This window comes from Aspergillus terreus, genomic scaffold (genome assembly GCF_000149615.1).
Source record: "Aspergillus terreus NIH2624 scaffold_4 genomic scaffold, whole genome shotgun sequence".
Taxonomy (NCBI): Eukaryota; Fungi; Ascomycota; class Eurotiomycetes; order Eurotiales; family Aspergillaceae; genus Aspergillus; species Aspergillus terreus.
Genome location: NT_165927.1, coordinates 1,133,437 through 1,158,296, shown reverse-complemented (window position 1 = coordinate 1,158,296; position 24,860 = coordinate 1,133,437). Strand labels below are relative to the sequence as shown.

The 24,860-nt window shown below is 53.7% G+C and overlaps 9 protein-coding genes across 9 annotated transcripts; 7 read left to right on the top strand and 2 right to left on the bottom strand.

Annotated features, from left to right (window-relative positions):
- Positions 1 to 2,483: 2,483 nt before the first annotated feature.
- ATEG_03203 (uncharacterized protein) lies at positions 2,484 to 6,238 on the top strand (the record flags this gene model as incomplete). Its single annotated transcript, XM_001212381.1, has 2 exons — positions 2,484 to 4,838; positions 4,895 to 6,238. The coding sequence occupies 2 exons, from the start codon at positions 2,484 to 2,486 to the stop codon at positions 6,236 to 6,238; spliced, it is 3,699 nt and encodes a 1,232-aa protein (XP_001212381.1).
- Positions 6,239 to 6,929: 691 nt separating this feature from the next.
- Positions 6,930 to 7,878, top strand: ATEG_03202 (emp24/gp25L/p24 family protein; the record flags this gene model as incomplete). The annotated part of the gene is made up of 4 exons (XM_001212380.1): positions 6,930 to 7,139; positions 7,263 to 7,389; positions 7,479 to 7,779; positions 7,860 to 7,878. The coding sequence occupies 4 exons, from the start codon at positions 6,930 to 6,932 to the stop codon at positions 7,876 to 7,878; spliced, it is 657 nt and encodes a 218-aa protein (XP_001212380.1).
- Positions 7,879 to 8,448: 570 nt separating this feature from the next.
- Positions 8,449 to 9,432, top strand: ATEG_03201 (succinate dehydrogenase assembly factor 2; the record flags this gene model as incomplete). The annotated part of the gene is made up of 2 exons (XM_001212379.1): positions 8,449 to 8,911; positions 9,008 to 9,432. The coding sequence occupies 2 exons, from the start codon at positions 8,449 to 8,451 to the stop codon at positions 9,430 to 9,432; spliced, it is 888 nt and encodes a 295-aa protein (XP_001212379.1).
- A 578-nt stretch (positions 9,433 to 10,010) lies between these two features.
- Positions 10,011 to 11,198, top strand: cpcB (40S ribosomal protein RACK1; the record flags this gene model as incomplete). The annotated part of the gene is made up of 3 exons (XM_001212378.1): positions 10,011 to 10,130; positions 10,236 to 10,553; positions 10,773 to 11,198. 3 exons carry the CDS (start codon positions 10,011 to 10,013, stop codon positions 11,196 to 11,198), a joined length of 864 nt encoding a protein of 287 aa, XP_001212378.1.
- A 718-nt stretch (positions 11,199 to 11,916) lies between these two features.
- On the bottom strand, positions 11,917 to 13,359 carry ATEG_03199 (TPR domain protein; the record flags this gene model as incomplete). Its single annotated transcript, XM_001212377.1, has 1 exon — positions 11,917 to 13,359. One exon carries the CDS (start codon positions 13,357 to 13,359, stop codon positions 11,917 to 11,919), a length of 1,443 nt encoding a protein of 480 aa, XP_001212377.1.
- Positions 13,360 to 13,674: 315 nt separating this feature from the next.
- On the top strand, positions 13,675 to 14,931 carry ATEG_03198 (SOS response-associated peptidase; the record flags this gene model as incomplete). Its single annotated transcript, XM_001212376.1, has 3 exons — positions 13,675 to 13,683; positions 13,732 to 14,278; positions 14,339 to 14,931. 3 exons carry the CDS (start codon positions 13,675 to 13,677, stop codon positions 14,929 to 14,931), a joined length of 1,149 nt encoding a protein of 382 aa, XP_001212376.1.
- Positions 14,932 to 15,110: 179 nt separating this feature from the next.
- Positions 15,111 to 15,989, bottom strand: ATEG_03197 (uncharacterized protein; the record flags this gene model as incomplete). Its single annotated transcript, XM_001212375.1, has 5 exons — positions 15,111 to 15,177; positions 15,226 to 15,256; positions 15,306 to 15,385; positions 15,438 to 15,835; positions 15,894 to 15,989. 5 exons carry the CDS (start codon positions 15,987 to 15,989, stop codon positions 15,111 to 15,113), a joined length of 672 nt encoding a protein of 223 aa, XP_001212375.1.
- A 449-nt stretch (positions 15,990 to 16,438) lies between these two features.
- On the top strand, positions 16,439 to 18,754 carry ATEG_03196 (RNA polymerase II mediator complex middle subunit MED1; the record flags this gene model as incomplete). The annotated part of the gene is made up of 2 exons (XM_001212374.1): positions 16,439 to 18,082; positions 18,134 to 18,754. The coding sequence occupies 2 exons, from the start codon at positions 16,439 to 16,441 to the stop codon at positions 18,752 to 18,754; spliced, it is 2,265 nt and encodes a 754-aa protein (XP_001212374.1).
- A 4,095-nt stretch (positions 18,755 to 22,849) lies between these two features.
- On the top strand, positions 22,850 to 24,459 carry glnA (glutamate--ammonia ligase; the record flags this gene model as incomplete). The annotated part of the gene is made up of 5 exons (XM_001212373.1): positions 22,850 to 22,852; positions 23,065 to 23,157; positions 23,408 to 23,912; positions 23,967 to 24,388; positions 24,442 to 24,459. The coding sequence occupies 5 exons, from the start codon at positions 22,850 to 22,852 to the stop codon at positions 24,457 to 24,459; spliced, it is 1,041 nt and encodes a 346-aa protein (XP_001212373.1).
- Between the last annotated feature and the right edge of the window lie 401 nt (positions 24,460 to 24,860).

Below are 24,860 nucleotides of genomic sequence, written 5' to 3'. Positions count from 1 at the left end.
CTGCAGACAATCAGGGATATATAATTTACTTGATTTTAGTCCACCTACTACGTACTCCGTATATCATTCAAAGTGATAGGGGAAAAATAACAGGCTGAGCTGAGCTGAGATGAGATGAATGTACAGTTGGTTGGCCTGAACCATGGGGGCACTTCCCCGCCGATTTATGAGTTTGATTGAACCACGGATAAATTGGGAGGCAATAGAGTCTGACTCGCAGACGGGGTCGATTGGATCAGAGCCACTTGCAGTCCGCAGATATGACGAGTGAAGTGTATGTGACACAGTCGTGGTCGAATAAAATGTGGTAGTTTCGACTTTTGATGCATCCAGAACCAAATTGCTGAAGTATAGACCAGGGTTTGAAGCTTATTTCGCCGCTCTTTTCGGTTGTGATGAGCTGAGATGAGATGAGATGGATGGCAGAATTTCTCATCATTCTCACCTCAGCTCATACAGAATCCGATGACATCGGTGAGAGAAGAGTAACTACCTATTTGTCAGTAGGATCATCATTTACTCCATAGTTATACGAATGGATCACCATGTGGACGTTAGGATGATCTTCTCTGGTGGTGACTCCACGGCGATGTCCGGATGAACGCAGACCCCAATACTGAGCTGGTGAACATGCAGAGTACTGTAACTAGTTATTATTTGTTAAGCATGCAAAGAGGGCTCTGGAGATCATCATTGTCCCATAATCTGAGCTTCTGCAGGTGATTGAGTGACTGAGCATGGCCCAAGAAACGAGGCCAGCGTTGTCGCTCTGGGGGTGGACCGGCATTCGGATGTAGATCCAAAAGACGGCTGGATCCAATAGATTGCAAAATAGTGGCGGATAGAGTTTGGGATGGGGGGCTGGAAGGAAAGGGGAGTTCATTCCATACATTGTTCCATACATTCCAGAAGGTGACCCTCCATCTTTGATAATTCTAGGTACAGAGTACTCCGTATGCAGTTGGTCTAAGAAGCCAGGAAGGACAGACAGACAGACAGACAGACAGCCTGCCAGACAGCCAGATAATAATCCCGGTCGGCAATAAGCCATTTGCCCCTGGCCCTTGGAGTTGGGACGCTTAGTGAGAGTGAGTGCCCGTTCGGGTTCGCCTCTGGTGCCAAGTGGATCGGCCTAAATCGCTAGTTTGGGTCCGGAGATCGTCGTGGTCTCTTTTTTTGCCGTCCTTTTCCCCTTTCTGATGTCTCGTCCCCATTATGGTGTCCACTGCCGACATCCACCCAGAACAGATAATCCTCCGGGACAATGGCGAGATTGTGGATAGCTCCGGAGGACTTAGGGGATGGAAGTTAATCCCTGAATATATACCAGGCCACTAACTACCTACAGTACCCTAAGTTACTTCGGTAAGATAGGTCGCAGGACCCTAACCCGATGGATAAGACCAATGTCGATCGGGCCAGGGCCCTCGTGCCGGGTGAGACTTTGGATCTGGCTCGTGGTTGATAGTGGTTGTCCGTCCCCTACAGGTAGTTAGTTACGTGGGAGGAGGAGTAAAACAATGGGTGCTCCAGTCCATCTCCACCACCGCCGCAGTCTCATTTGTCCGAACAGCAGTCGTACCTGTTAGTGAGTCCACCTCTCCAGAAAAAAGGGTGTGCACTACTCTCTGTGTACGGCTTGTCCCCACTTTTTTTTCTTCCTCTTCTCCTGATTCTGCAATTTGTTGGAGTGCCAGGGGAATTCGTGTCGCAGTAGGAATTATCGGGGGGAACCATATACCTGGACAGACAGCCTACTACCAAATTCGCGGTGTACAAGTCATCCGGGGTTAATCATCTTCTTTTCTCTCTCTCACTCTCTCTTTTCCTTCCCTCTTCTTCCTTCTTCTCTCTTTCATTCCCTCACTATTCTTCCCCTGATTCCATCCACGGTCCCTCTCGATCTACCCTCCTCAACTGCCATCATCTCCCGGATCTCCCGACTCTGGTACCCCCGCCGACTGCTATGCGCAATGTGTGAATGCCATTGATCGCATTGGACCTTTCTGTATTCCGTTACACGGGTGAGTCCTGTTGATTGGAAGGAATCGCACCACTCCAATCCTTCCCATGCGCTTTTTATGCACCCGATGGTCTGTGACTGGTGGTTTCTTGCATTCCTGATCGCTCGGGTGCTGGTCGGACAAACACCCTGTGCCCCGTCAGGCTGGGTCAAGGCCAAATCCGAAGAAAAAGGAAAAAAAGATAAAGAAAAAGAAAAGAACAAAAGATTATTCGAATCCCTCAAATCGTGCGCATGAAAATGACTTCTACGAGTTGAAAGACTGACGACGCGGTCTCAGGATGATCTAGCACTCTTTCAGATCTGTTTCCATAAAGAAAGCATCCATACCCCGCCGTACTCTGCGCCAACCCAGAACTCTTCCTCGCCGACGTGATCGGATAGATCGATCATGCAGCATAGCAGAGGTCCCGAATACTTCGAGCTGGGGCGCACCCTCTCGCGCTCGCGCAGCACCAGCATGTCCAGCGACTCCCAACTTCCACGCATTCACTTGCTCACTCCTCCACCGGTGAACCCACCACCGTCCTTTATCGCCCCATCCGCCGCCTCCCAGATCATCACTGCCGACCAGGAATTCAACACCGCCGACTTCGTCGCCGCCGATGACAACGATGGCGTCAGCGCCAGTGCCATCGTCACTCCACAAGCGCTGACCGCGCTGAATGGATTCCTCGACCATCTGCTCTTCAACATCCTCGCCACCGCCAAATCCACCCAGTTGACATCGATCCGACCAGCTCTTGCGGAAGTACTGAAACCGCGACTTGCGAAAGAAGTTGTCACCGCGGCCGATGAAGAGCTGAGCGAATATATGGGTGGCCCGGAGGACGAGGAGGTGGAGTTTGGTGGCTCTCTGTCCCAGAGCGGCGAATTCGACCTCATTCGTTCGTGGAAACTGACCCGTCTGCGGTGCATGGTGTACACGCGACTGGGAGACATGGAAGAAGATGACGAGGAGGAATATATCGCACAGGACGGCCTCGCCGACGATGAAGGTGTCTCACGCAGGTTTTCCACCCATGTGGGCACCATCACCCCTGCAGCGGCCATTTTCATCACCTCCATCATTGAACATATCGGCGAACAGGCTCTGGTGATTGCTGGAGAAACCGCTCGCTCTCGTCTCGCCAAAGCGGGCAACAATCCCGACGCTGACGCGGACACGGAACGCGCCACCATGGATCGCTTGGTGGTGGAAGATCTCGATATGGAGAAATTGGCTTTAAACCCCACCTTGGGCCGGCTTTGGCGGACGTGGAGAAAGCGCATTAGGAACCCGACCCTGACTCGAGCCGTCTCCAGGGAATCGGTTTACCGTCGTGGCACCATCGGTGCATTCTCCCTCAGCCAGAAGAGTAGCATCAATGCCATCGACGAGCTCCTTTCCAGCGCTGGTGGAACCCCGGCAACTGAAATCCCTCCCACGGAACTTGACCCGGCCTCCATTCCACTGCCCGTCAGTGACCATGACATCGAGGAGATTGAAAACCCAGCGTTTGCGCATGACATGGACGGCGGTGAAGTTGTCCAGACCATGGAGGCCGTGGTTGCTCACAAAGTGCGGCCTCACAGTCTCATGGTGCTCACTCTGCCCTCCCCAAGATCTCCAATGTCCGGCGGAAGCTCCCCATCCCCCATCACCCCGAACTCTGCCAGTAGCTCAAAACCCGTTCGTCATGCCCGTTCAAGATCTCTGCCCAACGCCTCCTATGATCAAGAGGCCCCACAAGACGAGAAGGCCCCTGAGTCTGAGCCATCGCCCACCGCCGAAGAACGAAAGAAACTGGAGACGATGTATGAACACGAAGAGGACAATGTCCACGTGGTCGAGGCTAAAACTGTCGCCATCAACGATGCCGTGAAATTAGATCATGCGGACTTCTCCCGGAACGAAGAATCCGCCAAAGGATTGCCGGAAGGGTCGCTAGAAATGACAGCGACGTCTTCGACGTCTGCAGCCTCCATGGAAGCTGTCACGAGTCAGACCAGCAGCACTCACGGATCAACATCGTCGTTAAGCGACCGAGTCCACACTGATACCGACGTAGAGATTCTGGAAGGACAAGGCATGGCTGAGAAGCCGAAACTGACCACAACAACTGTGCAGCGGCCGAAACGTAAATCAAGCAGGCTTGCACCCAACGTTGATTGCTCGCCGCAAGCTGTGCCGGAAGATGAGTCTCCGAGACCAGGGATTTCCGCGCCTGTGCGACCCGCCGTTCAATCCGAGGTCGTACAGGTGGCAGATGCGGATACTGCTACAGAGTTTCAGGCCCCTCACGCCTTGCCTTCCACCGTCAACACCCAGTTGGAAAACAATCACCGACCAGTATCAACCTCTGGTGAAGGCGGACATACAGAACAACTCCGGCCTCGCTCTAGGCCGAGTCCTTTGCCATTGACTACTAGCGCAAGTCCGAGTCAACACGGTGTTTCAAGCCCCGGATTATCGTCTGCGAGTTCAGCGACTGAGCGGGCAGGCGTTCAACGGTTATCTGGAAAGCTCCCGCCTTCTGCTACATCCTCCAGCTTTCCGAAATCTCGTCGGTCTGATAGCTTCAGTAGCAACCGGGAGAAGCGTCCAGTCACGGCTGGATCCACTACCTCTCAGGTTTCGAGCAAGCTGAAAGGCCTCATCAGTCGGCCGGCAGAGTCAGGATCACTTCGTCTTCGTAGCTCGTCGGAGACGAGTAGAGCATCCGCTTACACTGGGGATTCGGTGCGGGATGACAAGTCTGGTTTAGACGAGTTGATCCGTAGTGAGGAGACAATCCATTATACCCTGACTCCGAAGAGCATGAGGGAGATGGAGGTAAGTCTTGTGATGAGGTCAGCCGTTGGAAGTATACGATAACTGATACAACCTAGAACCCTGACTCGCCCCGTTGGCGTACCCAGCGCTCGAGTACTGCAGACTTGGCCGACTTTCTGAAGAACACGGCTCCCCCTGGGGAGGCCACACGTCCTAGAACTAAGGGCAATACCGGACCCAAATCCCCGGAGAAACCGAAATACACTCCCATCCAAATTACCGCCGTGAACACACAGCAGAACCCAAATGCGGGCCACACTCGTGATACAAAGGCTAGTGTTGGATCAACGCGTGATTTCGCCAAATTCGTCAAGTCGGGCGGCGGCGCAGCTGCTCCTCCCACCAGTGGTCAAAATGGAAGTGCAAAGACGTCGCGTTTCCGTCGGTTTTCTGATGCAGCTGAATTGTCCAAGAAATTCACAAGACCTGCAAGTGGCGTTTCGAACCCACCCCGCAGCAATGGTCCCCGGCCGCAGGCACGTCCGGCTGCCATCCCCAGAGAGGATTCGGCCGATTTAATTGACTTCATTCGCGAGGGCCCTCCAACCCCCGGGGCCCGTCGCATCCCTCGGACCGTCGCACCTTTCCGGGACACAATGGATTCTGATGACCTGGATTCTCTTGAGCCTGCCAGCACGGTTGCTAGCACGCATGAGGGTTCGATGGCAACCAAGTCTACTGGCTCCCGCACTGGTCTTCTGGAGTCAACCAACCGAACAACTGTCCAAGCAAGTGGGCCGGTGCCCACCAGCAACCCGCCTCCTGTCGGCGCGTCGAATGGCCCATTCCCTGTGCGGAAACAAAGCCGTGTGCCTGATCCGTATGCTATTGATATGGACGATGACCTCGATGATGACGAACTTGAAGAGCTTCTGGAGACTCCAAAGCCGAAGCGTGAGGAGGAGAGTTTGATGGACTTCCTGCGTAACGTGCCTCCGCCAGCGTCGGAGGCTCCTCCCCAACCCTTCTCGGTGAATATGCCTGCCGCTAAAGGCTCTTCTGGCGGCTTCGGGGGCGCTTCCTCGATCAAGGCTCGACTCCTTCGTAACACTTCTGCCGAGAAAGCCCCTTCGGCGAAGCCTTCTAGATCCTCGCTTCGCCAACAACAACAACAACAACAACAACAACAACAACAACCGGAGGGGTATGGAACGACCACCTCTAATTATACTTGGAAAACCAGCTCGGAGAGGCCTGCAGGAACCTTGCGCACCTCTCCCAGCATGCCATCCGTATCGGAGAGACAGACCGAAACCAGCGCATTGGCAGATTTTCTCCGGAACACCGGACCTCCTGAGCCACCGATGCCTGTTCGGCAAACTTCTGCTGCCGGAGGCAAGATGCTGGATTCAAACAACATCTCTCGCCTCTTCACAAGGCGTAAGAAGGTCGAGGTGTAGAAGTCAGTTTGACTTCTGCTTTTTATTGGATTCTGATTGATTTTATTGCGAATGATATTGCCGTATGTGGGCAAATGACCTGTTTTGAGCGTTCCGAGCCACATCATGATGATCCATGCTTGTTTTATCTTCCAATCTGTACTTCACAGCTTCTGTTATTTACCCCGTTCGCTATATTTTCCTTACCGTGTGACGTGTGACTAGGGCATTCCCTATTTTTGACGATTCCCACCGTGGCATTCAGTTGAATTCGCAATATTCCCCCTTCTGTTCTCACTTCACTTCTATTGCCTGGGAAAATGGGATAAACGGCTTAGATTTCGGATTGAGAGGCCTGGCCGTGTGCTATTTTGGAGGTATTCTAAGTATACACCCTTCGGTCTTTCTTGTTCCTTATCCAATATGGGATGAATATTTGATTCTGCATGATATTTCACAAATCTTATATTGCTACCACCAATAGTACAATCCTGGACTTCAACAGGATCCAAGAATTCGTATTTCTAGTTGTAGCTGTGCAGTTGATACATCCTAATTGGGAAGCCTCCGAGGTGTTTCGGAACATCATTCTGCCGCAACACTCGGCTCCCCTTGCGCGGCGTGGCATCAACTTTATACGGCCAACAGCTCCCAAGCTTTGTTGCTACTTTCCCAGACCTCCCTGTCGACCACCGTGGCAATTACATCGACAATGGGGTCCTCGAAATTCACGCTGAGGTCAATCCTCTCGATTCTCCTGTTGTGCCTGGTTCAGATCTCCTCCGCCCTGAGATTCGACCTCTCCGCTATCAGCGGGAAGAATGAGCGATGTATACGCAATTTCGTCTACAAGGACCAGCTCGTCATGGTCACGGCTATTGTGAGCGGTCAGCGGGGTGATGGACAGGTGGTGAACATGCATGTATGTGAGGATCGTTTGTTTTGATCCGGCCTCGATGGCCATCCATGGTCGTGCGGACCTACTCCGGCGGCAGACACCACCTAATTCATATGTGTCCTTGCTAATCACGTCTTTCAATCTCAGATCAAGGATGCCCTGGGCAACGACCATGGCCGCCCGAGGGATATCGCTGGTGAAACTCGCCAGACATTCACTGCCCCGGCCGATACTGCTTTCGATGTTTGCTTCGAGAACCAGCTCGTTTCGCGCCGTGAGTCGCCCCTTTCTACTTCTGCTCCATGTTGAATTGAAGGCGTTGTGGAAAGCGTCAGAATCAGCTCTTCCTAACGTGGTGAACAGAAGCTATTGCCAACCCGTACCGGTCGATCGAGCTCGACGTCGACATTGGCGCCGACGCGCGTGATTGGTCCAGCATCCAGAGCCAGGAGAAGCTCAAGCCCATCGAGACCGACCTCCGCCGTATCGAGGAGATGGTGCAGGAGATTGTCAGCGAGATGGAATACCTCCGGGCGCGCGAGCAGAAGCTGCGGGATACCAACGAGAGCACCAATGAGCGCGTGAAGTGGTTCGCCTTTGGCACCATGGGCATGTTGATTGGGCTCGGCGCCTGGCAGGTTGTCTATCTCCGGGCTTACTTCAGGTATGTCTTGATGTCGTTCTCCTGCGGTGGTTGTTGGTGCTGTTTGCATGAATCCTGGCTAACTCGCTGTGTGTGTACAGATCCAAGCATCTTATCTAGACGACTCATTCGGTTTGATTGGAGATGTTGGGATGAAGGGCAGCTCCAGGCTGATGCTTCCCCTTTTTCTGTCATGAGATGTGGAGTTACATTGTCTTTGCTGAGTGTCTTCCGGCCTTACGTAGTCTCGGATATTTTCACGGTACACTGTTTGAATATTATGATCCTATGATAACACATATTTGGCATGGCGGAGCGATATGACTTGATCGGAGTAATGTTGGAGTGCAGATGCCTCTGTCAAGCAGGGGTTGGCTGCTCGGGTGCAGTGGTAATGCATGGCTCTCCAGGCTCGATAATACCTTATGATCCTTTGAACTGTTTCTGTCATAATACCAGTAGTATTCGACGGTTAAAATCTCACATGCACCGGTTGTAAATACACTGCCTTCGGTTCGTCTATTTAGACGATGCAAACGCCGCAAACACCCAACGAATACTCCGGATGATGTCAATCCCGTCATTCTGAATTATTCATCGCATGCTTGCATCAACATCGCCCCTATGCTCTAGGTGGACAATTCCTCTCCCCAGAGTTTCTACAATCTATTTTTCATCCATAGAACCACAATGTCGGTTTCACGCATGATCCCCCGCCTCGTGCGGGCTTCCGCATCTCCCATGGCCGTCCCAACCGCGTTCCGCCGCTCGTTCGGCAGCTCGGTTGTTTGCGCAAAGGACAATGACGGCCCTCGAGGCCCTTCAACGCCCTCGACGGCGCCCGAGTATCGCCAAAACCAGACGTCCAAGCCGCCCAACCAGTTCATGCCCAATTCGACCTCGACCATGACCAATGACTATCCCAAGGTCGGGGAGAAGGCGTCGCCGCCGGAGCTCCTGAACTCGGTCGATCCGAACTACCGCCCGGCGGACCCCTACTCCGGAAAGGTCCAGCATTTCACCGGCGGCAGACAGGAGCCCGGCGCGCAGAAGCCGGAGCTGGGACTGGGTGAGATGGAGGGTATTACGTTCAAGGTTGAGCCGCTGCAGCGGTCGGGCGAGGATACGACTACCATGCGGGCGCGGTTGCTCTGTGAGTCGACGATTCTCTCCATACCGTTGGTGTTTTGACTGGAGTACAAAGTCCAACGGTATGGGATGTTTCCATACATGTACTAATGAGAAGCAGACCAAAGCCGCAAGCGCGGTATTCTCGAGTCTGATCTGCTGCTCTCTACGTTCGCCGATGTCTACCTCGCCAAGATGAACCACGAGCAGCTGCAGGAGTACGACCGCTTCCTGGACGAGAACGACTGGGACATTTACTACTGGGCGACGCAGGATGCTCCCGAAGAAGGGACACCCGCCGAAGATACGCCCACGGAGACCTGGCAGCGCACGGGGGCCAAGAGCGGCGAATGGCGGCAGACGATCGGTGCCTTCAAGGCGGCATACCGGCCGGTGCCTACGCGATGGGCCGACTCGGAGGTTCTGAGACTTCTTCGCGAGCATGTGCGGGATAACAGTGCTACTGGGTTCCATGCAGCGAAGAACAAGAAGACCGGGGGGAGTGGGTTGGGGCGGATGCCCAACATCCAGGTGTTTGATTCGTGAGATTGTATAGTTTTTGTATAGTTGTATAGTTGGATGGATTGTATGATATTGGGTATGGGATAGATTGAATGGATATAAGTGCTTGGGATGTATAGTTACTAAATGGGAGTATGTATTGGATACCACGTGACTCGCTTATGTTAGGGCTTCCGTCCGCACAACAACAAGCGGCACCGGGCACGCTAGTTAGGGCTTAGACGGCGTCTCTGCTCCTCCATCCTCGAACGCTGCGATTTTATCCCCCAGCCCAGAGTCAACGACAATCGCTCCGCCCGCTCATCCTCTCTCCTCTCGCGGTCGTCCCCTTCCATCGTCTCCCAGACTCCGATCATGGCTGAGCAGCTGGTCCTTCGCGGCACCCTCGAGGGTCACAATGGCTGGGTTACTTGCCTGGCTACCTCTATGGAGAAGTAAGGGAATTCCGGATCCGATATATGCCCAAAAAAAGTTATATTGAAGCCATGCACGAACGGGAAAAATTTTTTTAATTTCCTCTTGGACGGCAAGACGTGGCTCTGGTTGAATTCATGGACAATTGGTTTCTGACATGATGTTCTTTCTTCGCTTCTAGCCCCAACATGCTGCTCTCTGGCAGTCGCGACAAGACCCTGATCATCTGGAACCTCACTCGCGATGAGCAGGCCTACGGTTACCCCAAGCGCAGCCTTGAGGGCCACTCTCACATCGTCTCCGACTGTGTATGAACCCGATCCTCGTCACCCCCACCGGTGGAATGTTCGGAGTCGCATCCGACCTCCGCGAAACCATGCGAGAAGAAGATTGGCTGACTGGGCTCTGTATAGGTGATCTCTTCCGACGGTGCCTACGCTCTGTCTTCCTCCTGGGACAAGTCCCTCCGCCTGTGGGAGCTGTCCAGCGGCCAGACCACCCGCACTTTCGTCGGCCACCAGAACGACGTCCTGTCCGTCTCCTTCTCCGCCGACAACCGCCAGATTGTCTCCGGTTCTCGTGACCGCACCATCAAGCTGTGGAACACCCTTGGTGACTGCAAGTTCACCATCACCGACAAGGGCCACACCGAGTGGGTGTCCTGCGTCCGCTTCAGCCCCAACCCCCAGAACCCCGTCATCGTCTCTGCTGGCTGGGACAAGCTCGTCAAGGTACGTCGACAACAACCCCTTCTCCGTACACGATTTTCCGTCGTCCAAAGGATGTTTGCATATCTACGTATTTGCTACTTCAGAGCCTTTTGGCCATGAGACAAAAAATCACCAATGCCTGATGGACACGGAAAATCTTTTCCTTCTTGTCGGTCTTTTCACTGGAAACATGAGATTGTCAACACCATTGTGTTCCACAATACTGACATTCATGTCTAGGTTTGGGAGCTCGCTTCCTGCCGTCTCCAGACCGACCACATCGGTCACTCCGGCTACATCAACACCGTCACCATCTCTCCCGACGGATCCCTCTGCGCCTCCGGTGGCAAGGACGGTATCACCATGCTCTGGGATCTCAACGAGTCCAAGCACCTCTACTCCCTCCACGCCGGCGACGAGATCCACGCTCTCGTCTTCTCCCCCAACCGCTACTGGCTCTGCGCCGCCACCTCCAGCAGCATCACCATCTTCGACCTCGAGAAGAAGAGCAAGGTTGATGAGCTCAAGCCCGAGTTCATCGAGAAGGGCAAGAAGAGCCGTGAGCCCGAGTGCATCAGCTTGGCCTGGTCCGCTGACGGCCAGACTCTGTTCGCTGGTTACACTGACAACAAGATCCGTGCTTGGGGTGTCATGTCGCGGGCATAGATGAGCGAACGATGAAAATGAAACCGTGAGCGCACCGTTGGTGAAAAGAGGAGGAGGCAAACTCGATGAGAGGAAGATCTAACTCGACATGTTTTTTATTTTTCCTTTTGAACCAACAAAAAGGGCAGGCATTGGTTGGGATGTATGAGCCATGAGCAATGAAGCACCCCGGGCGTCTTCCTTCACCGGACCTCCCGGGGTTTTTCTGACATGTCTAGCTTACTCGATTCGCCATAGAATCCGAATGTCTGGAATCTTGTGAAGGATGGCATGCGATGTTCTAATACCACCTCAAAAAGACATAAAAAAATTCCTTTAAAACAGCCGATGTCTCGCTGTCCGGACCATGTCTCTGCGCCCTTGGCGACTGCCGCAGTTTTGCTGCCGTAGGAACTAGCACGGATGTCAAATTGCAATCCTGTCTTTTCATGACTGTGGTTGTGCCGAAGAAGTGCTGATATCGAATGAAGATTTCTCCCCAGCGACGTACTAGATGTGTGTCTTGCGACTTTGCTTGCAGAGTTGAAATGGCATATATCCATTGAGGACCTGGAACATACGTAACATACCTAGCCTTTAATATATCGAAATCATTCTTGATCCCATAACCTTCGCATCCTAGTTCTATATGTTTTACAGTCTACAACTGATACAGTACTAAATGGTCATCCTGGACTGCTGTATTGCTCTATCATAATATACATAACCCTAGCTGGGCTTATTTGTTCTCCTTCAACTTCTGCAATGATTCTTCGGCCGCCTCAATGCCTTCTTCGTAGCCAATCGCCCGCGCATCAGACAGGGCTTTGTTGAATAGCTTTTTGGCCTCCTCCCGCTGGTTCTTATCCGCGGCCAACGTGCCCAGGTTATATGTGGCCACTGTGCTGGCAATGTCACAATCCCAGTCCCTAACCGGCGGCGCGATCTTCGCGGCAACCTCGATGGCCTTCTGGGCCCATTGGCCCGCCGACTCGAGCATCTGAGCCCGCACCTTGTCCGGCTCCGGAGCCTGGATGGGCTGGTGGGTCCGGTTGGCCAGCACCCCCGAGATATCGCAGAGGAGGATAGCCTGCTTGCACGTGGGACAGTCGCCTTCGTCCGCCCGGGCGAGATCCAGAGAGCGCAGGTACAGCGGGAGCGCCAGGTCAAACTTCCCCTGGGCCCGGTACGTATCAGCGAGCTCCGCCAACGCCGCGCACATTTCACCAAGGTTCAGCCACGCATCGTTGTCCTTCGACCCGCCTCCGACAGGTAGACCCGCCGTCTGGCGCCGCTGCATCTCCTTCAGGCACAGTTCCACGGCCGCAACCTGGGCAGCCTCGGCCTTGCCCTCGTCCTGGATGTAGTCGCTGGCGTACAGCTCGGCGAGCTTCATTTCAATGCCGACAGCCTTCTTCAGCGCCTTGTCGCGCTGCCGGTCCTCCCACTCGGCGCGCTGCGCCATCTGCTCCTGCAGGTCCTGCATCTCGGGGTCCGTGACGGCCACCGTGTCCGGCTGGTCCTGGGCGGCGGCGCGGCGCTCCTTCTCGCGCACCGCCGCCTGCTTCCGGCTCTCGTCGATCCAGTTCAGCGCCTCCGTCTTGGTCCGCTCCAGCACGTCCACCGCCGGCTTCACCAGCCCGGCCTTCTCCAGCATCATCGCCACCTGCAGCTTGATGCCGAGCACCTCGTCCGAGAACGGGTGCATGCCCATCTCCACCGCGATCCGCAGCGCCTCCTTGTACGCCTTCAGCGCCCGCGGCGGCTGCAGATCCACCTCCGTGTAGTACACCGCCGTCCGCAGCGACTGCTCCACCGGCGGCGGGAACCGCGAGTACTGCGGCGCCACCGTCGTGTACTCGACATACGCGATATAGGTGAAGATGGCGGTCGCGCCGGCCAACGATAGAATCGCCACCGGCAGCAGGATCGGGTTCTTGCGCCAGATGCCCTTGGACGCTTCCTGGAACCCGCGTTTCATGCGGCTGAAGTAGCTCGCGTGGCGGGTCTGTGTGAATGCGGCCGCATTGAGTTGTGTCGGCCGGGATTGTGCGTGTGTTTGTACGGTGTTTGGTCGGGGGCGGCTTATCGAGCGTGTCGTTAGTAGTCGCGGCTGGTGTAGGAATGTGTTGCGGATTTTCGGGGCCACGGCGCTGGCCCGCCGGGACGCGGTAGTGAACATTGTTGGGGATTCAGACTGGGTGTTTAGCGAGTGACCGTCATGGGCGAGAAGTGTGGGAATGCGAGAGGTGGGTGAGTCAGGTTGATGGTTGGATGGGTGTGAAGAAGATGGAGGCGATCAATGGACGGAAGCGCAAAATGAGCGAGGGACCCAGCCCGTATTCCCCGTTGGTCCAAGCTTCTCCCGCATATGACGTTGAGCTCGCGTTCCAGCTCTGTCTTTGCGCTCTACACATTCTACAGTCTTTTTCACTGACGGCAAGTAGTCGATTTATTCTCTTTGTACTAATTGTACAGCATGTGTGGCCGCTACGCAATGAGCGTGGTATGCATCTCAGTCCCCCGAGGGCTAGCGGAGGCTGACATGTCATAGCGCATGGCGTACGTGCGGCGCCGTCTCCAAGACCACGGAATGCAGGTAGACGAAGCGCCGGAAGACGACGAAGTACGAGAGACGTATAACTTTGCTCCCGGATACAACGGCGCCGTGTACCGTGCGGCACTACCCTCGCACCGGTCCCATGCCGCGGAGCAGGATGAGCACGAGCATGAGCATGCAGGGGCGCCATCACAAGAACATGCGCCGAAAAGCCCCACCGAAACCCAAGGCGGCGGACAGGCGACACCAATCTACAAGATCCAGAGCATGAAATGGGGCCTGATCCCCTTCTGGACCAAGCGCCAGCCCGACTACGGCTCCCTGATGCGGACGATCAATTGCCGCGACGACTCCCTCATCGAGGACCGAGGGATGTGGACGTCGATGAAGCGCAGGAAGCGCTGTGTGGTGGTGTGTCAGGGGTTCTACGAATGGCTGAAGAAGGGGCCTGGGGGGAAGGAGAAGATACCGCACTACATCAAGCGCAAGGATGGTGACTTGATGTTTCTTGCGGGATTATGGGACTCCGTCTCGTATGAAGGTATGCCTGTTATGTTGCGAGGCTATGATGAGTCTAGGGCTGTAAGAGCTGACTGAATAGGCTCCGAGGACATGTTGTACACGTACACCATCATCACCACGTCCTCGAACCAGTATCTGCAGTTCCTCCACGACCGGATGCCCGTGATCCTGGAGCCGAACAGTGAACAGATGAAGACATGGCTGGACCCAACCCGAACAACGTGGTCGAAGGAGTTGCAGTCACTGCTTAAACCGTACGAAGGCGAGCTGGAGTGCTATCCTGTGCCGAAAGAAGTCGGCAAAGTGGGAAACAACTCCCCGGACTTTATCATCCCACTCAAGGAGAATAAGGGAAATATTGCGAATTTCTTCGCAAATGCGAAGAAGAAAGCAGAGCCGCAAGCTAAGACTGGGGAAGTGCAGGATGAAAGCCAGGATATTGTATCCACTGGAGTCAAGCGAGAGCATCCAAGGGACACCGGCGACATCGTGGATAGTGATCGGAAGAAGGTTAAGACTGAAACGACGCCTTCGCCGAAAAAGGCTGGGTCAGAGACAACTCCGAAGAAGCAGACACGGAGTGCAACGCATAACCCAAGGCTGACGAAGAAAACTGAAGCGAAAAAGCCGACTCAAGGATCCCAACGCATCACGAAGTTCTTCGGAAAGTAATGCCATCCAATTGCTTGCGCGATGTCATATTTCGCCAGGGCTGGACCCTGGATAGCAGTTACAACTTGACGACTTATGGCAGTTATTTCGGTATCAGATCACTGCCCAGCAGCTTTGGTCTCAATCATATAATACAATTGGTATAATACAATCAAAATATTCTACACAGTGCTCAAGCACTACTTGTTTTCCTGTTCACGCAGTCTCTGGACCAGCTTCTCTCTGAGGAAAGGGCTCAACCCGAGACTAGTTCCAATTAGCATTTGGAAGACAGTCAAAAGCGCAAATACTTACATTCCGTCTCTCGTGATGATTCGGTAGGTACCTGTATATGGTCAGCTTCGACGAAAGAAGTATTTGGCCTTGAAACTTACCGCTTGGCTGGTAATTCCCATTCTCTCCCACAAAACTCCCGTCACTGTCGACTTCCAGACTCCCAAAGATATCCTCAGGCCTGTTCGCTATGTCAGCGCAACGAACATCCCACATCTAAATGGACTTCATACCATGCAATACGCCCATACTCAGGCGGCCGTCTATTATCAGAGAGATGGATCCAACCTCCTCTCCCCCCAGACCCAGCACCACCTTGGCCGCTAGCGCCTCCGCTCGAGTCCGCCGAGCGTTGCCGTCTGCGTGCGCGCGCACCCGTCAACAGGACACCGCCGGAGCTTAGATTAGCTCCAGCAGTAGAGACCATGACCTGGGCCTGGGAGATCGCATCTGGATCTTGATACCCGTACTGTGAGATCACCTCCTGCAATGTTTCCAAGAATTTCGGGTTCTCTTGGAATGAGTCGGTGGTAGGGGGAAGCTTGGAGGTCACACCGATCGACAGCTCGGGGTTCGTAGGCTCTGACGGGAGCAATGATAGAATATGCTTTCCATTGGAAGGAAATACATACTAGTATAGAGTGTTAGCGCGGAGAACTATACAAGGCTGTCATACGGATGTGTCGTACGATGTGAGAGTGGCCTTCTAAGGTCGACACCGAACGGAACGGTGCGAGTACGCGAAATGCCGGAGCTCGAAGGGTGAAAGTCCTGGCAGCAAACATGTTGGCGAGCGACGTTGCGACGAGACTGCAGCTTGGAGAGCGTCGAAGGAGCTCTTGAGATTGTTGCGATTTGACTATGACGAGATGGGACAAACAGCGCAAACTCATGTGACCGGTGTTTTCCGCCGCGGGATTCCTTTCAGCAACCAACACCTTTCTTTCTTGCGCCTCAGCTTCGCATACCTTCCGCAGTGGCCAATTGCTGCCTCTCTTCCGTATTACTGTTGGATAGTACTCTGGGGATGCTGATGTTGGCTCTTTGAGTGTTTCGCTTGCGCACCCTGCACTTAGCGCCTATTGCTTCCGCTTGCAGGAGATGAGACGCCGCAACACGTCGCGATAGAAGAAGCTTGAATTTTGGCTATTGTTCTGCATCAGATACCCGCTCCAGCGTCAGCGTCTTCTCGCAATCTATACTCCATTAGACTTCTCTTTCTTTCAGCGCAAACATGGCTACCCCATCTTCCAAACCGAATCCCGGCGCGACACCGACGCATTTGACATCGTCTCCCCGTCCGTCCGGACCGATACCCAAACCCATCGCCCACAAATCTCCATCAACTAAGACTCCATCGGCCTCGGGACCTGGGCATCTTTCTCAGCCGCCGTCGGCGCACCAATCCGCGACGCCGCTGGCCGCTACCACGGGCGCCGATGACCCCGTCTCCTTCAGTTCGCCATCGGCCCTCTTAGCTCTCGGTGCGTACGGGGGAATTAGCCCATCGCCGGCCGTTCACGATAGTCTCGTTGCATCCGGTATGAACGAGAGTGATATCCAGGCATTGGGTATGCATGGCTTGAAGCTTGGCGGTGCGCGGGACAGCGACGAAGAGCGAAGGAGACACATCGATGAAGTCGTTCAGATCCTCCGGGCTCGTGTCGCCGGCCGCGGAGTGTGCCGAGAGGGCATCGAGAGATTGGGCCAATTGGAGGGGTTCGAGTCGATTTGGCAGGAAGACAGTCTCAACATAGCGGGGAACTTCGTCGACCTCGAGATTGACTTTTACCGCGGCCAGAACATCGTCAAGGGTGTCAGTCTGAAATATGATACGCCCGAGGCCGCCAATGGCGAGCCTCGCGAGGAGGCGACGGCTGTCCTGAAGCATGATTTGGTCCAAACCCCTGAGGACGGAGAGCGCGGCTCGTGGAAGTCCCTCGCTGGGTTCCATGAGAATTTACAATGGCTTGCCCGGCATGATCGACTCAGCCAGGAGGTCAACTGTTTCGAGGCCATCGAGGGCCTGTATGAAAGCCTCAAGCGCGTGTGGGAGGAGGAGAAGAAACATTGCAAGGTCTCGGGTGTCTATGAACAACTCTGCAGCGGCTGGGTTGGTCGACCTGGTCTGCATCAAGGAGGCCGGATTGGGCTCAGCTTGGACTACTGGGTGCATCAGGCACGAGTTTTGGATGCGAAGCAAAAGAAAACATCGCCCGACGAGATGGTCGTTGACCAACCCGCCGGCCAGCCAGACGACCAACTCGCTCGCGGGAATGGCGGGTGGAGCGTCGTTGTTGAATGTGAGGAGGGCTACCCATCGCTTCGTGTCTCCAAGGAGTGGGTCAATACCGAGGTGATGACGGTGGTGAATAATGGAAATGAGTCTTCAGCAGATCATGCAGGGTCCAGTGTTGCTGTGGTCAACTGGGCTGACCCACCGGCCACCCTGGCGCCAGGAAGCCAAGGTCATTCCGATGCAATGACGCTGGATTCGGGCATGCTGGGCTCTGCGCCGAACCGTCGCTTCGTTGCTCGGCTGGAGCCACCTCTTGATGTTCCCATCATCGCTGCTTCAGACATTTACCGACATCTGGGCATCCAGATGCCCCCAGAGTATAAGATGGTTACATATGACGGCCTGTTGGCCCCAGGATGGTCGCCACTGTCGACAGCCGGTGCTATGGGCCTGGGCCCGGACGACATGTCCCAATTTGGACGAAAGCGCCGGCGGTTAGAGGTCGAGGCAGTTGATAAAGATGGAAAACCATGCACGAAGAAGCACAGCTATACATTCCAGCCATTTGAGTCTGTCGCCGGCCGAACGATCCGTGATATCCCGTTTGCACACCCTCGCCAGCTTGCTGACATTCTCCCTGTATGTGCACCTGTGTCTCTGATAGTTTGACATACTGACAGCCTTTTTCAGACCCTACGCCAGTATGCCTTCTTGGCCAACCTGATTCGTAATGTCTTTGCATGCAAAGATGTCGATGGCAAGAAAGACCGGGGTAATTTGCCGGCCGCGCTAAACCTAACGGGAGTTCCAACACAAACATGGGAGTCAGCAAAGAGCGACACAATAATCCTGAGTAATGACGACCCAGATGAGAAAAGGCTCAACTGGTTGCTTGAAGAGACCAGTAATGCGCGCGAGCCGGTCTCCGGAGATGGCAGTGAATTTACACCCGATGACGATGTCAAAGTCGACGTGACACTGCGGACCCAACTTGGACAAGCACCCGTGATAATGCTTCTATTCACGGCGAACGATTCCACGTCTGATCCAAAGTCGAGCAATGATGCTGGCGTGTTCAGGAAAGTCTCCATCAGCCTCGAGATCGGCCTGAATGGCCGGGTATCGGTTGTGGATATGACAGGGTTACTGGATGACGACGCAGATAAGCAGGACGCGAAAGAAGCTGATGGTCAAAAGAACGAGGCATCCGAACTCCAAAGCAAGATGGCCCGCGTTTTGGAGATTTCTCAAGACATTGGAATACTGGTCGAATGGGTCTTGCGATGGGCGCAGCAGCGAAACAGCCGGTGACCAGCACGGTCCGTGCAGGTTTCATCAAAAATACCGGGGAATGCATGAGCTGCGTCAAATTAAAGGAGCCCGTACCTGAATGCTTACCCAGTCCGGACTGGCGCATCGTAGATCCATGTCGTGGACAATGGGCTTGGTTTGATAACCAGCGTTCCGGGGACTCCGTACAGACTCCACTCGCTTTAAGCTTCTTGTTCCAGCCTGCAGGGGCTGGCTCCATACAGTTCGTGTAGCCGGGTGTCGCTTATCTGGGTTTGTCCGAGTTTTGACGCAATCGCGCGTCTCAGTCCTTGGCTCAGTTGGATATATTCAGCTCGGATGGACGATGCTGCGCCTGGACTTGGAACATACGTTCGATTGAAGGAAGGATGGCATATTGCTGCATGATGGTTTGCAGTAGAGGTGCAGCAGGTCTCGCATCTGACTGTATGGCAGAGTATCAGGGAGCAGCTTTACAGCGCAATTGCGGCATCTCATGGTAAATTCACGACTCTACTGCATGCAGACCAGCGGAGTGAAGGCTATACCCGGCACACTCTAGTAACCTGCATAATTGCATGGTCAACTGAGGCATGGACGTTTATATCTATTGAGTTACAGGCGCTTGGTGATATCCCCAGGCAGATTTTATTGCACAAGCATTGTCATTGTACATCGTCACGGTGACACAGCAGTATAGTAGACAGTCTCCAGGATTAGACTAGGTATATCCAACTCTACAGGCAGTATACGCTCACTATGGACCATGGTAGAGATATATATCCAGTGCAGTCCATCCATATCCCCTATTTCAGGTGGCCTGCCAAGTCTATAGTGTATTACAGGTAAAACAGGGAGCCAGGATAAAACAAACGCAAATTACACTGTTTCTACTTTATCCGAATCCAGTCAGCACCTTTTGTCATGCTGAGACGGGTTGGACCAATTAAAGCGCAGCGATAAGCAATTCGGTCGAATGCGGAGGGGGGGAAAAGCATGCAGACTGATCATTGGCCTCCTTGAAGCAGGCGTTTTCGCCAGTCGGTGAGCAGCAACTCGCAAGAATGACATTTGTATGAGGGATAAACGGAGGGTCGGATCGATGCGTGTGACGACGGCCGGTGGGGGATCTGCTGGCAAAGAACTTGAACGAAGAATACCGACGCCTCCTATGATGGTTGTACCGTGTAGTCATGACGCCATTAGGGAGAATCCGGAGGGGCGAGCTTAGTCAGAGACAGGTCACGCTAGCCGGATTCGGGTGCATGTGACAGGCAGCGCCACATGTGGCAGCACTTCTACAACATCATCTGCTATTATCTAGACACTGGCGGATGCAAGGAGCGTCGTGGTGAGACTCATACAATAGAGTCTTGAAACAGCTGGGGCACATCGACTCTATTAATAACATCTGGTCCCAGGGAACTACGGCAGTCGTTGAGACATGCAACCGACAGCATCCACAGGGCTGATCGCAGGCCAGGCCTCAGCCACTCAGTCGCTTCCTGATTCTCCCGACTTAGCTTCGTGTCCGGCACCATTTGCTGGCCTCGAGGGTTTCCGCAAAGGGCAGATCGGACGCTAAAGCAGTCGACTGGGTCTGGAGATGCCTGTCTGATATCGCCCATCTTCCGTGGAATTTCGCTCGCTTCCCACCCCTTCTGTTCTTCCTCGGTCTCTGTCAAACTCCTCGGGTTGAAGGGAAAAAAAGAAATCCCATGCGGCCGTCCGACAACGGGGTCAACGAGTGACTCTTGGTTAATGTTAGTCAACCACTGGGGCCGGTGTCGGGGGAGCCTCTCTCGTCCGTCGAAATGGGTTGCCACGCCCCACTGCCGGAGGATTGTCCGGGCCAAGGCAAAGTCTGGCTGGTGGATGGCCAGTCTATTACTCCATTACTTTTCTGGTAATGAAATACGGTGTAATTCTGTAATTCGTGTATGGATCTAGAAGGGGTAGGGGTAGGGAATAAAGGTATATCTGTCTATATCATGCTGATTTCCGTTGGATGGAGGAATCCAAAGGAATCATATCAAAAAGAACAAAGGAGTCGGCAGGCGCGCTACGATCCACCCACGCGAATGGCGGGGAGTTTTGCTTTTGTGGCTTCTTCGTGGAGGGGCACCGCTGATAAGGGAAATGTGGATGCTGATAAGTCCAGTTGGTACGGAGTACCTGTAGTACCTACCTAGGTAGTTCGTCTCGTCCATCTAGAACATAGGGATTACATATCACGTATCCTCCAGATGGTAGTTAGCGATTACAGATAGGTCATGAATAAAAGTGTCCACCGGCAAAAGAGGAAGAATCTATTCATAGGTTGATTGTGGATGCTACTAAGCCTACTACTAGTATCCGACCGCGCATAGATAAGGCCGGGAGAAAGGTACCCGACGGAGCTGACCAGGCGATACTCCGGCCACCATCTACTGTATGTATACACCGACAGTATCGAGGGTCTCCCTCTCTGTACACAGGACAGCCAGGGTCCGGTTAAGCCATTAGAATTGCAAAAGACAGATGCAGATGACTGCCAATAGGGAGCACGTCCAGGGCCGAGATTAGGCGCAGACAACGTTCAACGCTATTCGGGTCCTGCAGCTGATATGCATCGCTCCCGTCCACTGACGGGAGATATTGAATAATACCTGTTAGCAAACCTCTTCGTGTCGCTATCTCGACTGACAGCCGTCCCCGGAGATTCTCCCACAATCACATTCATTTCTTTTCTTCTTCCACCCTCTTGATCGCTAGTCACCCGACAGGTACGGTTTCTCCTGTTGATAATTTCGCGTCTACCATTTGTCCCTCTCGGCCGCCTCCCTCCCCCATCTTCCGGAATTTACCCAGTGGCGTGGGGTGGGATTATCTGGGGAAACCACATTCCAGATGGTGTGTCCATGTTGCCCTGGGATTGTCACCATCATCTGAATGGATACATGCCGTTCTCCCTGCATGGGCTGTCTCGATGCTGTCCATGCAGGAGCTGCATATTTGGCCATCCAAGGGGGCGCCATTTTCTGCTGAACGCTCCCGGCCTGCTGGATCCATATTACCCAAACGGGTAATATTATTACCTGAGTCTCTGCTTGGGCAGAAGTAAGGCAGACCTTATGATCTCGAAATCACTAGTCGTAGACTTGATTCTACCGGGTAGACCTCCTATCAATACCTTCAACCATACGTAAGAAGATAACGCACGAATAAGGGTGATATCCGTCTGTCAACTCTCGGATGGTCTATCCGGTTGGTCAGGAAGAGTCTGGAGGCGTCCATGCGATGCGTCCCATTTACACTCCCTGTACATACCACCAGGCGCAGAGGGCAGCGGTTGGGGTCGAATAATGGGTGAATGGAGATCCGCAAAATGCGCCTTTTTTTGACTCGCTGCCGGCTGAATTTTTTTTTTCTTTTTTCTGGGTCTGAAACACCCCGGCAACTGAGCCACACGCCGCGGCCAAAAAAAGAAATCTCGTAGGCAACCCAGCTCCCAAAAAAGCCGCATGGAAAGGGGAAGATTGTTAGAAATCGCTCATTTCGAGGAGTCAGTACTGAGAAGAATCGATCTAGATGCAGAGACTGGATGCGATGGTTCTAGTAGCATCAGGATAAGAGCGAGAATAGAATATCAAAAAGATCCAATCTATTAAAAGAATAGATTACGGCCGTACGGGCAATACCGATGGGCACAGCAGCAGCCGAAGATTACGGTATCTTTCAGCGCACTTTCCCCGATCGGGAGGCAAATTTGCCGCCCTCCCAGAAAAGCAACGCGACGCCTGCTGAAATTTAAAGCATCGGTTCCCCCCCACCCACAGAACCGCCGCTTCTCCCCTCCTCAACTCACCCTCCTCCAGATTTCAATCTCTTGAAACAACACTTCGTTGTTGTCTTCGCTTTGCTCTATTTAATCGCGATCTCTCCCTCGCTACTTTCGCTACTTCCATCCTCCTTCCTCCTCATCAATCGTTCGATCGTGGTTCCGCGTTCGTCCGTCTCTGTTCACTGAAAATCCAGCTTGTTGGAGTCATCTTGCCTCTCTACCAGCTGAACACTCCCTGAAAAGGAATCCAAAGATCCTATCTCTATCAGTTCACCCTTCACATCAATTTCACAATGGTATGTCCATGTCTTTGCCTCGTCACCCGTCCGTCATCCGGCACAGGACACCCAGCTAACCATGACTCATCGCCACAGTCGAAATCAACCGTCGTCTCCAACACGGAGAATGTGCGTTCTTCTTCTCATTGATACCTGTCACTGCTTTTTCTTCAACCGCGCTTTCCCTGCGGTTCGAGGAAACAGTATACTGACTGATGCGCTGGAAACAGCTCATGAAGTACATGTCCCTCGACCAGAAGGGTCGTGTCCAGGCCGAGTACATCTGGATTGACGCTGTCGGTGGCTGCCGCAGCAAGACTAAGGTATGCACTACCCTTCTCATCAACATTTATCTTCCTAGCGCACCACAAGGTTGCCATGTGGCGCATGGTTTGTGTTCCAAGCCATGGAGTGTGACCCCTCAGTGCGGTTATCGCGCTGGTTTCGCCCTGGCCGATAAGCCCTACGCACGGGGATTTTGCTGCATGCCACATCTGCGCCTGCACCCACCCGCTCCCACGTGACTCATCTCCGATCTGACCGGGACTAACCCTCCTTTTCCCCTGCCAATAGACTCTCTCCAAGCCCGTCAAGTCCGTTGATGAGCTCCCTGAGTGGAACTTCGATGGTTCCTCGACCGGCCAGGCTCCCGGTGACAACTCCGATGTGTACCTCCGTCCCGTTGCCATCTACCCTGACCCCTTCCGCCTTGGTGACAACATTCTCGTTCTCTGTGAGACCTGGGATTCCGATGGTACCCCCAACAAGTTCAACTACCGCCACGAGGCTGCCCGTCTGATGGAGACCCACGCCAAGGAGGAGTTCTGGTTCGGTCTGGAGCAGGAGTACACCCTCCTCGGTGAGGACGGCTGGCCCTACGGCTGGCCCAAGGGTGGTTTCCCCGGTGCTCAGGGCCCCTACTACTGCGGTGTCGGTACCGGCAAGGTCTACTGCCGTGACATTGTCGAGGCCCACTACCGTGCCTGCCTGTATGCCGGTATCAACATCTCCGGTATCAACGCCGAGGTCATGCCCTCCCAGTGGGAGTACCAGGTCGGCCCTTGCGAGGGTATCGAGAGTGAGTTTTCCTTATCTCTTTAGATTTGTCATTCGTTGTTAACAATTACTCTAGTGGGTGATCAGCTTTGGATGTCCCGCTTCCTCCTCCACCGTGTGGCTGAGGAGTTCGGCGTCAAGATTTCCTTTGATCCCAAGCCCATCAAGGGTGACTGGAACGGAGCTGGTCTCCACACCAACGTCTCCTCTGCTGCCATGCGCGCCGAGGGTGGCATGAAGGTCATCGAGTCCGCCATGAAGAAGCTCGAGGCCCGCCACGTCGAGCACATTGCCGTCTACGGTGAGGGCAACGAGGAGCGTCTCACCGGCCGTCACGAGACCGGCAGCATCGACAAGTTCAGCTACGGTGTCGCCGACCGTGGTGGCAGCATCCGTATCCCCCGCCAAGTGGCCAAGGATGGCAAGGGTTACTTCGAGGACCGCCGTCCCGCTAGCAACGCTTGCCCGTACCAGATCACTGGTATCATCGTCGAGACTGTGAGTTCTCCTTTAATACCCTTTCGCAAGACCTTACACTAATTCGGAACCAGCTCTGCGGTGGCGTCTAAATGGAAAACCCCATAACTAATACCGAATCAAAATGCGAAAAACCTCTTTCTCTTAGCGCTCGTATACCCTCCGGCGTCAACCCGGGAGTAAAGAACCTAAGAGAGCAGCCTGGCCGTTGTGGAGAGCAAATATAGATTTCGTCATGTTTCTTTCGCTTTTCCTCCCCTTCACCCAATCCGTTTTGTCTCATGGTATTTCAGGGGTCCTTTCTCTTCCTGCTCTCGGATGCCAGAGTTTGCTGCCCTTTTTGCGTTCCTTCTGCTCCCCTGATTGCTGTGTTGCATTTCTATTTTCACTTCTTTTCGTCGTCGTTTATGTGGGTTATGTGTTACGTCAACATAGAAGACTTCTGAGATTCAAGAGATTGAATTGGACGGTCTCTTTCTTTCAAAGCATTATT